The sequence below is a fragment of the Limulus polyphemus genome, unplaced genomic scaffold (genome assembly GCF_000517525.1).
Source record: "Limulus polyphemus unplaced genomic scaffold, Limulus_polyphemus-2.1.2 Scaffold3425, whole genome shotgun sequence".
NCBI classification, from domain to species: domain Eukaryota; kingdom Metazoa; phylum Arthropoda; class Merostomata; order Xiphosura; family Limulidae; genus Limulus; species Limulus polyphemus.
The window spans coordinates 55159-66591 of NW_013669035.1; the positions used below are offsets into that span (position 1 = coordinate 55159).

Consider the following 11433-nt stretch of genomic DNA (forward strand, 5'->3'; position numbering starts at 1 on the left):
CCAACGAATAGTGGGATTGACCTTCACATTATAATGCCCCCATGGCTGAAAGGGTGAGCATGTTTGGTGCGACGAGGATTCGAACCTGCAACCCTCAGATTGCGAGTAGAGAGCCCTAACCACCTGGCCATGCCGAGCCTAAAACATCATGAACTAGGTAACTGTGTACTGATTGCACAAAAAATGGAAGTTTTTGTTTTGAGGTGTATCGATAACAATCAGTCGTTGATGTTTAAAAAAATTACAAGGGTTATATACAGCCCCTTTCAAACAATCCACAGGGGCTGTTAATGGGCTGATATGTATCTCAACTATCTGTTTATAAATTATAGGATAAAAGTTAGTTTGTATACAATCAACAGCTGATAGTGTGGTCAATACAATGACAAATAATTACAGCATTTGAAGGTATTTAGTTCTGGATAAAAATAAAAGGACCACTAACTTCCCTAAAACAAAAGAAATCATGACAGACTTTATAGGGGTTCTTACAAGACCTCACAAAACTCATTTCACAGGTACTTTCACGCATCAGTGTAATGGTGCCCATCAAACAACGTGGAGTAAAGATAGGGATTTGGCAAAGAAAGAAATTTGGATATTGAAAAAGAGTTATGGGAAACAGCTGGTTAATAATGTTACAACTAACGGCAAGGACTTGTTACTTCCTTCAATGAAGGTGGACGGAGGTTATGTTTTCATCCATGTGTGTGTGTTAGCAAAATTTTTGAATGGCTGAATGGATTTGGACAAAAGTTGGTATACATTTGAACTAAGACCCAACTTACAAGTGATTAGTTTTTCGAGGGTTAAGGTCACAGGAATATCACAAAAATCCAAAAACTCCTTACCTGTTAACAAGGAGACTGATTTTTCACACTATTTTTGCTTTATAACTCAATCAAAAATGATCAGATTTTGATGAAAGTTGAGGGACATATATAGAATATTATTCCAAATTGTCCTGCCAAAAATGGTCCATATTCATTGATAATGACAGACACACGGACAGATTTTCATATTTTTTGAGAGACATATATGATCAACACAGTGTGGTGGAGGTGTGAGCTCAACTGAGTGCCCCTCTAGTTCTAAGTATGTTAGAGGTTAGCAAAATGTTAAAATGGACATTAGGAGAATAAAAAAAATGCTGATGGCAAAGGTTTTGTTGAAGATTATGACATGGCCGAGCCATTATATGTTTTCTACTGCTTTTACAAGAGCAGATGCTAGAAATACACTGAAATTGGACATTTCTTAAGAAGTACTGGAATTGACCTGAATGTTAATTACTTGATGGTAAGGAGAAAGATTGAGATTTTAAAAGTTGAAAAAGCACCATAACCAGACAAGGTTTTTTCTCAGGGCTTTAAAGGAGGTCAAAGTTTAGATATGTAAACATTCCTCTCTTACATGTTTGGGAAGTCAATAGCTGGTGGGTAGGTGTCCGAGGATAGCCACTCCTAATTTCTAGAAGGAGGGGAGTGATAAGAACTGCCCTGGAAATTATAGGGCAGTTAGCCCTTTTTATAGTGGAGAAAATGTTAGAGTCTGAAAAAACAGCATTATACTATCATTTACTGAAATGTTAAAAAAGAAAGACAACATGGATTCACCTAAAGGAAATCTTACCTTATTATTCTCTCATCTATTTTAGAGGATGTTACTTATCTGAACAAGGTAAAGGGTGAAGATTTGGTGTACTTAGATTTTCAAGAAGCTTTCAATAAGGTGCCACAAAGAAAATTAGCTAGAAAATAAATAAAATTACAGTTCAGTCAAACTTGTTACTAGTGGAGTGCATCAGAGGTCAGTTCTTGAACCCTTGCTTTCTTGTATTTACAGTGAAATTGGTAGGAATATAATCAGTAAAGTCTGACATTATACCCATGAGTATTTCTACAGTATTACAGAACAACTTGGACCAATTCGTAAGTTGGACAAATGACTTGCAATTAAAGTAAGAAAAGATGATGTAGCTGGGTTACCATGGTTACTGTAGTTGGATCACAACAGCATGACTGAAGAAAAGGTTCTTAACAGTGGTAGATAAGTCACTCAACACTTATTATCTAAATCACATCCACAAACCTTAAACGAAGCTCCCATCCTTAGATGTGTTAATGTGATGTAAGTATCATTAAGCTATAGCTCTCCACCAACAGAAAGATGACACATCCTCCATGAGCACTTGCAGTTGAACATAAGCGCATTTTGGATGAGGCAAACTAAATGCACCAGAAGTGGGAAGAAAGGGTGGGAGGTGAGTATCTATCTCAAATACATTCTCTGGTAAGCAAAATGTTAACTTCAGAAACATTACCTCTCTGCATAACAAGTGTCTAAAATCCCACATTGAAGATGGTGGAAAGGCCAGTGAAGATAAAGAAATTACACAGGTGAGCTCCTTTCTGAAAACACAAAATCAGAAAGAGAAAGCTCATGGAGCACGTTGTCCACAAGGTGGGGGAGCTGGTCTAGAGGGGCATCACTTGGTGGGAGTTGCATCCTTGTCAAGCAGTGGATGCTCTTTACCCAAAAAAAGTGGTAGAGCAAAAGATGTTATTGAAAGAGCCCCTTGTCTGGTGCTAAAGTGTTGCCATTACCTCACAGACAGTCAGCTGAGCACAAGTAGGTTGTGTGTCTAGGTCTATAAGTCAGCTGTTCCATATAAGAGAAATACTTGGATGAGAAATTTACCACAATAATCAGGTGTAGGAAGTAGCATCCCAGACCCGTGTCCCAAGAAAAACACAGGACTCATCTGCCTGGTAAATAGTATTAGTAGGATTAAACTTTTATATTACGTCTTGGTGGTATAAGTATTACTAATGTTAGATTAGGCTTAGGAAGTGTACCTAGACTATAATTGCAATTCAGCTTATTGGTCAGTTATAAAACAGGTTAATTATCTTGTATTATTTTACATAAATAAAGCAATGACATTTAATTATACTAAATGCAAGATAATGCATGTGGATTATCATAATTCAAATTACAAGTATAAGTTTGATGGGAATAATCTTAACAGTGTCATGAAATAAAGTAATCTTGGTGTAATGGTTGATCAGTCTCTTAAGCTGTCCAAGCAGTGTACTGTTGCTAGCGGTACGACAAATAGGATTTTAGGTTTTACCTGCAGAGATATTGAATACAAGTCCAAAGAGGTTATAATGTCATTGTATAGGTGACTGGTTAGGCTGTACTTGGAGTATTGTGTTTAGTCTTGGACTTCTTACCTTAGGAAGAACATTGAATTGTTGGAAAGGGTTCAATGGAGGGCTACTAGGATGACATCTGGGATGGAGGGGCTATCATACAAGAGAGGTTAAGAGCCTTACAATTATTTTCTCTTGAAAAAAGAAGAGAAGGTTTGAAAAAATATTTGAAAGATAACGGCTGGATCTGAATTTATATATATATGTATAGTTTAGTTTAGCCTAGATAATAGATGATCAACTGGCAGCCAATGAAAATATTTTATCCAACCCCCTTTTTTTATCATATTTTATTTTGGCCAAACAAAAACAGAAAATAAAACTGTGACCAAGCAAACCAGTCCATTGATGGTTCTGAAGACTATTAAAATGTTAACTCTGCTATTTATTCAAAGCCATACAATTAACTGACAGTTTCAGCCCTCACAGTTCAATCTAGGTAAGAAATTAGACTAGGAACAAAAAATAATTTGGCCATCCCTAGATTAGATGGGCCAACAGGTCCCTTGTTGTCCTTAAAATGTTATGTTACGGATTAACTACCAGAAATGGGTTGGTTCATTACATAGTGGGGTGGCCTGTACTATACTTCCAGTAACACATTGGCCCTACTTCCCATAAAGTCTCTCAGTCTTATACCAATGGGATTATACCATCACAATGGGGAATTCTCCATATCAACCTCCAGCTTGGGACTGGGAAGCAAAGGTTCTCACTATGCTTTACTAGAAGAAAACGGGAGAGAATGCCAAAGAGGTGCTTGGACCAAAAAGGAAACATTACATCTGCATAAGTTCCCACACTTATAAACTGTGCAATGGGTTACCATAACTCCAGACAGCAGGCACTGTCCAGGTGCAGTTTGGTCTGGAACAGAAAATATATAGATACTGCAGAAGCAGTCTAGCAAAAACTCCCATACAGTAGGGTACATGCAGTGGCAGATGCTTAACACTGTCTGTTATCCCCTAATTGAGAGAAGTATTCATTGAGGCAACACTGGCTACCCAATGGGCTACTTTGTCTATAATATATACATGTATAAATTTAGAATAAAGTGGTTATGATATCAGAATAAAAAGAAGAGAAAAATAAACAACTCGCTATCATAGGGCAGAGAATGGCAAATGTAGTTAGAAATAAAATGAGCCAGGTATTGCAATGGTGCATGAGAATTACTGGACAAAACCAGTATATTGGTTTAAATATCTGGAAGATGGATCACCCTCTACTGGTGGAGAGCTGTAGCCCAGTGATGATTACGTCATAGTGTGGTACAATACATGTGAAGATGTGTAGAGGCGGGAGCTTTGTTCAAGGCTTGTGATATGTGCAGGAAATCTTCACAGCAGTGTATAAGATAATAGCTGTTTGCTGTGCAGAGGAGAGTGGCGTTTTTAAATTGGTTTTCTCTTGAAAAAAAAAAGTTGGAAGGGATCTCATTGAAATGTTTAAGATTGTTAAGAATATTGATAGTGTCTATGCACAATCTTATTTCACACTTAATGGTGAGAATGGTAGGACACAAATATAAATTTGGCAGGGTAGATGTCATCTTCAGCTTAAAGAGTTTTATTTTTTCTTACAGCTCAAGATGCAAAAATATAAAGAATGTGTCAATTGTCCCAATAAACCAAACACAGTTGTGATGTAATGCCTACAAAAGAAGGTGAAGCATGACAATGAATGTAGTTGCCTTTGGATGTGGTAGAAGCAATACATTTAAGGAAGTTTAAGGGAAGCCTTGATAAATATTTGAACGATAAGGAATGGCTTTGAGTTTTGTATATATAGTTGGATGAACAGGTCTCTTGTGATACTTAAATGTAATGTTAAATTACACCATAAAATGAAGCAAAATGTTTTTCATACAACTTCCAATAGATACAGTACTTGAAGATATTGATAACTGCAAAACAGAGGTACAGATAATTCATTTTTATAAATTGCCTCTTTACCAATCTCATACTAATTATCCACTGAAAAATTTTATTTACATATTTCTGTGTACTTAACAGTTTAATGGGTAACAAAAGGCTTTGTGTTTTTGGTACAATGTATAATATCTAAAAAAATAATAAATTACCTTACAATCTCACTGATAACACTTTGAAGTCTGAGATAGTTGCTGTAATAGCATTTTAATTTCTAATTTTTTCTTAAATTACTATCGGCTTTAACAATTTTTCAATTAAATGACAGATATCCAGATTGAACTTTTTTTTTTTATAATAAACATAAACTTTTACAGGATCATACATATTTTCAGTCATACACGTGAGTCTGTTATAAAAACATGTTTTTATAGTAAAGAAATGAAAGAACTTTATGGCAGTAAAGATTTAAAAAGTTCATCGTATATTCTAGAAAAGTCAATCTATCCATCAAGAAACATTACACTATCTGAATGTAACATTTCATGTCTACTTAAGTAGTCATTCAGGCTCTCAGGACACACATTACATTAATAGGATAAATACTGCTATCTAATTACACAGATATAGATTTAGTATCCGTAAGCTTATACTTGAAAAAAGGAAGATTTAGAGGGGATCTGATTAAGGATACAGGATTCAATATTGTTCATACGTCATCTTTTTTCATATTTAATGGTGAGACTAGAGGATAAAAATATACATTTTGGCAGAGTACGAGTCATTTTCAGCTAAGACAACTAACAGACTAACAGGGTGATTTGTCTTTGAAATGGGTTGTCTTCAAATGTGGTGGATGCAGTTTATGAGATGGCTTGATAAATATTCAAATGATAACAGCTGGCTTTATTTATTAGCTTTTTTCTTTGAAAATAAGTTTAGTGGATGGGACAGCCTTGATGGACCAACATGTCCCTTGTTGTTCTTAAATGTTATGCTACATAAAACATTATAATGCAAACAATTTAAAAATAACACTTTATAGTTTTCTTTGAGTAGGTACTACCCAGGAAACTTATTAGTGTGTTGGGTACTCAGAGAATCATTGAAAATGCCAAGTAGTTGATAAAAATTGGCTTAGTGGTAGACAGCAGAGTGGTAATACACATAAAAGGCCACCTTTCAAATTTGGAAAAATGAAATTTACTGTGGCTGTCCAATTTATGTTTTGAGAAAATCAGATTATTAAGGCTCTCAGATCTTTCTTGTTTATTCCATATTTGTACTTTCTAATGATACTAAGAATGTTTATTTTTCTCTTATCAGAGTTCTTTCAGTGTCAAAGCATTTTTCTTGGTGTTAACTTTCCTTAAAAACTTGTATGTATTTACAGCCCATGCAACAGTATAGTTAACATATACCACGTAAGTCATAATATATAAGCAAAAAATGCAATAGAGTTATCTGTACGTCATAAAATTTGAGGTAAACTTGTGACAGTAGTGTGACACTAATAATATAGTGGGGGGGGGGTAGTTTCTCCGTTCGCCCCCACGTTAACCCTTTCCTTAAATTTACACAGAAATTACGCTATTAGTACTAATTTCCCAATTATATGGATTTATTCAAAATGATGATTTCGATTTCTTTCTGTCATCTGAATGTGCTTTAAGTTAAGAAGTTAAAAAAAATATCAAACTTAAATTCACTCTGAAATTGAACTTCTGACGAAATCGTGTTTATATTATAATTATAAATACCTTGTAAGCATATCCACGTGGTTTATAAATTGAGTAAAAGAAAACCTGAATACAGGCTGAATAAATAAGTAAGAGCAAAAGCCAGTAATCTTCTATGACATATTTAAACGTTTGTCCAAAAAATCTAGTGAGAGGTATAAGAATTAACGATAACGAAACACAAAAACAGTAAAGACTAATTCTTCCATTCGTGGTGAGCGCCATTTTAGATGTTAGTAAACTATACTCTCGATAGATAGTTTTAATTTATATGTAAGATTTTTTATTCTGTTTAAAAATTCTCAAATTTAAACCCAAATTATTGGTTATAAATTATTAATAAAACCTCAAATGTTATATTTAATATTTGTTTTTACAGTTTTCCAAATGAAACGTACGGGTCTGTCTTGGTTCCAGAGTGCAAATTAAATCTGTAAAGGGGTCATAAACGTCACAAGAGGATGAAAAGATTGAGTCGGTGACTAAAAGTGAGGAGGATAGTGATTGAATTTTGGGACGTAAGAAAGGGAGAAATCAATAACATACCGTGGACTTCGTTATGACTGTTATTGTTAATTGGTAAGATTATAGTTAGTAGGCCATATCATTACTATCACGACTAATAGTAATAATAAATATAACTTTTTTTTATGTTTTCTGCTTGAGTTCATTATCACATCATATTCACAGACAAGAACTGAAGAAGGAAAAGCACATGTATGTATGTGCCACCGAATGAAAAGACTAAAAGTAAAGCCGAGAAGTTGGTATTTAAGATGGAATTTATACTGAGTGCTTACCAAAAATAGTATGAAGTAAATGGGTTATTTTTTAAACATAAAATCGTTATAACTTGTAATTTATATATAGGCACTAATGTAGCATAAGCTTATGTCATCAAGTGTGATGCTTAGAGATATGTGATATAGTAATTTGTAAATAAAACTAGTTTGTAAAGAAAAAATTAAAAGTGCTTAACTTAAGAAATCCATAAAATACTCAAGTTTCGAAGTAAAAGTTAAATTACAATGGATATAAGAAGAAAAGTAATAAATGTAAACAATGATAATATCATTTTTGTGAAATATATATGAACCTAAATAAAATGCACAACTTCTGATGGTTACATGCGATTTTTTTTATAATACTTAAAGGAAATGCAGTAATGTATTTAAACCACTGTATAATTCTATATTATAATAGTTGCAAAGGAAATGTAAACTTCATCATCAATTTCATGTTGGCGATGCCAGTCAAGTGTAAGATAAAGTAAATTGTTCTAATTTAAACTTTAGCATATGTATGTATGCTGTACTTTTTTCTGTGTGATTTTTGAAATAGCAGATTATTGTGATAAGCTTAGCTGCACATGGATTCTTTTTGCTCAAAGATCTTAGTCCTGGTGTTTTAGTCTAGCCCAAATGTAATCGGAACTTTGTCGGGACTTTTCTGTTTATTGTGAGGAGAACAAGAAGATAACTTTGCAACAAATGTTAAGTGAAACATTTTATTTGTACGACTAAGAATTCATAAAAGTAGTAAAAATGCTAATTGTTTTCCTCACTTTTAATTTCTTAGCTGAAAGATGTAGGTGTAAATAATGATAGAAATGTAAAAATGTTTTATAGTTTCGGTTGATATTTAAATGACTGTACAATCTATTGCATCATAGAACGACTTATAATTATTAGGCTAGACTCATGACTTCGTAGTTTTCTATCAGTTTACTTTTCCTTTTTTGCTAGTCTGAAAGATAACTAACATTAATACTATTCTTCATTACCCAATCGAGCCGTCTCCAACCATTATTAGTCTCAAAGTGGGTTCCTCGTCATCGAATTTGAATACTATTGGATGATTCATTACAATCATAGGCAAGTGAGGAGAAACAAAAGGTTGTTATTAATGGATTAATGTTACAAATAGTGTGGCTCGGGGTGAGAGTTGGGGCAGTTGCTCTTCCTCATTTGATTTAATAACATAATGGGGGGAGGTAGTTAAGAAACTAAATTGGTTATGGTCTGACTGGCTGTAATGAAGATACTTTGGTTTTACAGAGTGACTTGAATTGGCTGGTTGTTTAGACAAATGTGGCAGATGTCACTTAATTATGAGAAGGTTAAGCATGCTGGTTTTCTTATTATAAACTAGCTGGAGTACCTATCCTCTTGACAAAAGTTTTGTGAATTCATGATTAATGAAACATTATCTTAGAACATGAAAAGTTGCTTCTTTTATATGTAATTAAAAAAAAATGCTCATATAAAACTGCAAAACAAAATGTGAAACCACAAATTTGCATATATCTCCGCATGGACTCAACAAACCTTCATGCCAAATTTGGTGAAGATCCATAAACAGAGGGTGAAGTAGTGGTAAAAAAATTCAAAAATGCTCATAAAAAATGCAAAACTGAAAATTTGCAGGTACTCCTTCATGGACCTAATGAACCTCTCTACCAATTTTGGTGAAGATCCATCCACACTCTGTGAAGTAGTTACATTGTCATACAACAGTCAGTACTATTATATTTATATAGATTACACACAAAATTTAGATGAGGTTACTCTTGATGATTTAGAAAGTTAAGACACCATTATCTGGAGCAACTCGATTTCTCCAATACCATGGTAAAAACCTCTGGAACAAATTGATTTCTCCAATACCATGGTAAAAAACCTCTGGAACAAATTGATTTTTCCAATACCATGGTAAAAACCTCTGGAACAAATTGATTTCTCCAATACCATGGTAAAAAACCTCTGGAACAAATTGATTTTTCCAATACCATGGTAAAAACCTCTGGAACAAATTGATTTTTCCAATAACATGGTAAAAACCTCTGAAACAAATTGAACTCGAGTAATATAACAAAAATTCAAGGACAAATGTTGGTCCATTTACGTTATCCCATCCATTAACATAATTTTTTAAAAACAAAACACTCAAAGTCAGCCCTTATCATTTAAATACTTATCAAACCTTCCTTTAAGCTCTTAAATTTACTGCAACCACCACATCTGAAGATAACCCATTCCAGATGTCTTAGTTGAAAATGACTCCAACCTTGCCAAAATTTATTTGCGTCCCCTAGTGTTACCATTCTCACCATTAAGTATGAGAAAAGATGATGTATCGGCATTATCAAATCTCTTAACAATCTGAAACGCCTCAATCAGATCCCCTCTAACTTTTCTTTTTTCAAGATAAAAGTATTTAAGAGATCCTTACCTGTCCTCATGACAACCTTTCCATCTTAGTAGCCAATCTTCGAACTTTTTACAACAATTTAATGTCTTTTTTTTTCTAAGGTAAGTAGCCCAAGACTGAACACAATACTCCAGATGTGAGCTAATCATTGACCTATACAATGAAATTATCAACAGCCTTTTTACTTGAATGTTAGAGGTAATAATTGTAAGCCATAGAAACACAAATCAAGAATTGTTCTCTGTCAGATATTTCATGTTTAGGATTCTTAACTTGTAGAATGCTTTACTTAATGATGTGATTTAAGTTACTGAGGATATTTATTGAGATTAATTGAATGGTTATCTTTGTCATACAGCTTACTGTCTCCTTGTTTGCATTAGTTTGAATAAATGAAATCTGTTGAGTGAACAGAATGAAAATAACTTTAAATGCTATGAATTCCCATATGAAAGTTATTTAGAACTGAATAAAACTTTATAATAACTATTGATTCTACAGCTAAAACACAAGATTCAACAAGTTAACAGAAGATCATTTGCCCATTAAGGTCATTCCATCTATCCAATGTCCATATGTGAACAAGAAATTTGATGTAGGGTGCAGTGATTAAACAAGATTTTTTGGGAAATTGTGTTTAGGAAAGTTTTATGAATGTTAGGAACTGCAAGTTAAGATAGCAATTAAGCAAAGTCTTTGAAGTTGAGAGTTTGCCATGGATCTTAGCATTGATATAGAAGTTTAAAATAGCATATGTTTTTTATGCTAATGCTAGAACAAGAAGCTTTTTTGGGAGGGGTCAGATTGCTACATCTTGTTGATATTACTAATTCAGAAAGTTTTAATGTGGCTCATAGGGAGCACATTGATAAGAAACATGGAGAGCTAATCCTGTTTGTGCTGCCAATAAAAATAGTTTTTTTTAAATTATAGTAGAATGTATAATTCAGGCTTCATTCCATGATGTTGAAAAGTTTCTTGGTTATGCAGATGTTTTAACATTTGACACATGAAAATACTACCATGGAAGATGCGTTAGATCTTGTTTGCACAGTAAAATCCTACTATGGAAGATATGTTAGATCTTGTTTGCACAGTAAAATCCTACTATGGAAGATGCGTTAGATCTTGTTTGCACAGTAAAATCCTACTATGGAAGATGTGTTAGATCTTGTTTGCACAGTAAAATCCTACTATGGAAAGATGTGTTAGATCTTGTTTGCACAGTAAAATCCTTCCATGGAAGATGTGTTAGATCTTGTTTGCACAGAAAAATCCTTCCATGGAAGATGTGTTAGATCTTGTTTGCACAGAAAAATTCTTTCCATGGAAGATGTGTTAGTTCTTGTTTGCACAGAAAAAATCTTTCCATGGAAGATGTGTTAGTTCTTG

General features: G+C 33.7%; 2 protein-coding genes across 2 annotated transcripts in view; one reads left to right on the forward strand and one right to left on the reverse strand.

Annotated features, from left to right (window-relative positions):
• The window catches only part of LOC106469323 (protein-S-isoprenylcysteine O-methyltransferase-like), an 11491-nt gene extending 4428 nt beyond the window's left edge, over window positions 1-7063 (reverse strand). Inside the window, exon 1 of the mRNA XM_013929813.2 lies at window positions 6853-7063. Coding sequence (XP_013785267.1) covers window positions 6853-7056 — 204 coding nt within the window. The 5' untranslated portion in view covers window positions 7057-7063. The remainder of the gene's footprint in view (window positions 1-6852) is intronic.
• Window positions 7064-7303: 240 nt separating this feature from the next.
• The window catches only part of LOC106469322 (tyrosine-protein kinase PR2-like), a 62166-nt gene continuing 58036 nt past the window's right edge, over window positions 7304-11433 (forward strand). Inside the window, exon 1 of the mRNA XM_013929812.2 lies at window positions 7304-7410. The gene's annotated coding sequence lies outside the window, so the exon portion shown is untranslated. The remainder of the gene's footprint in view (window positions 7411-11433) is intronic.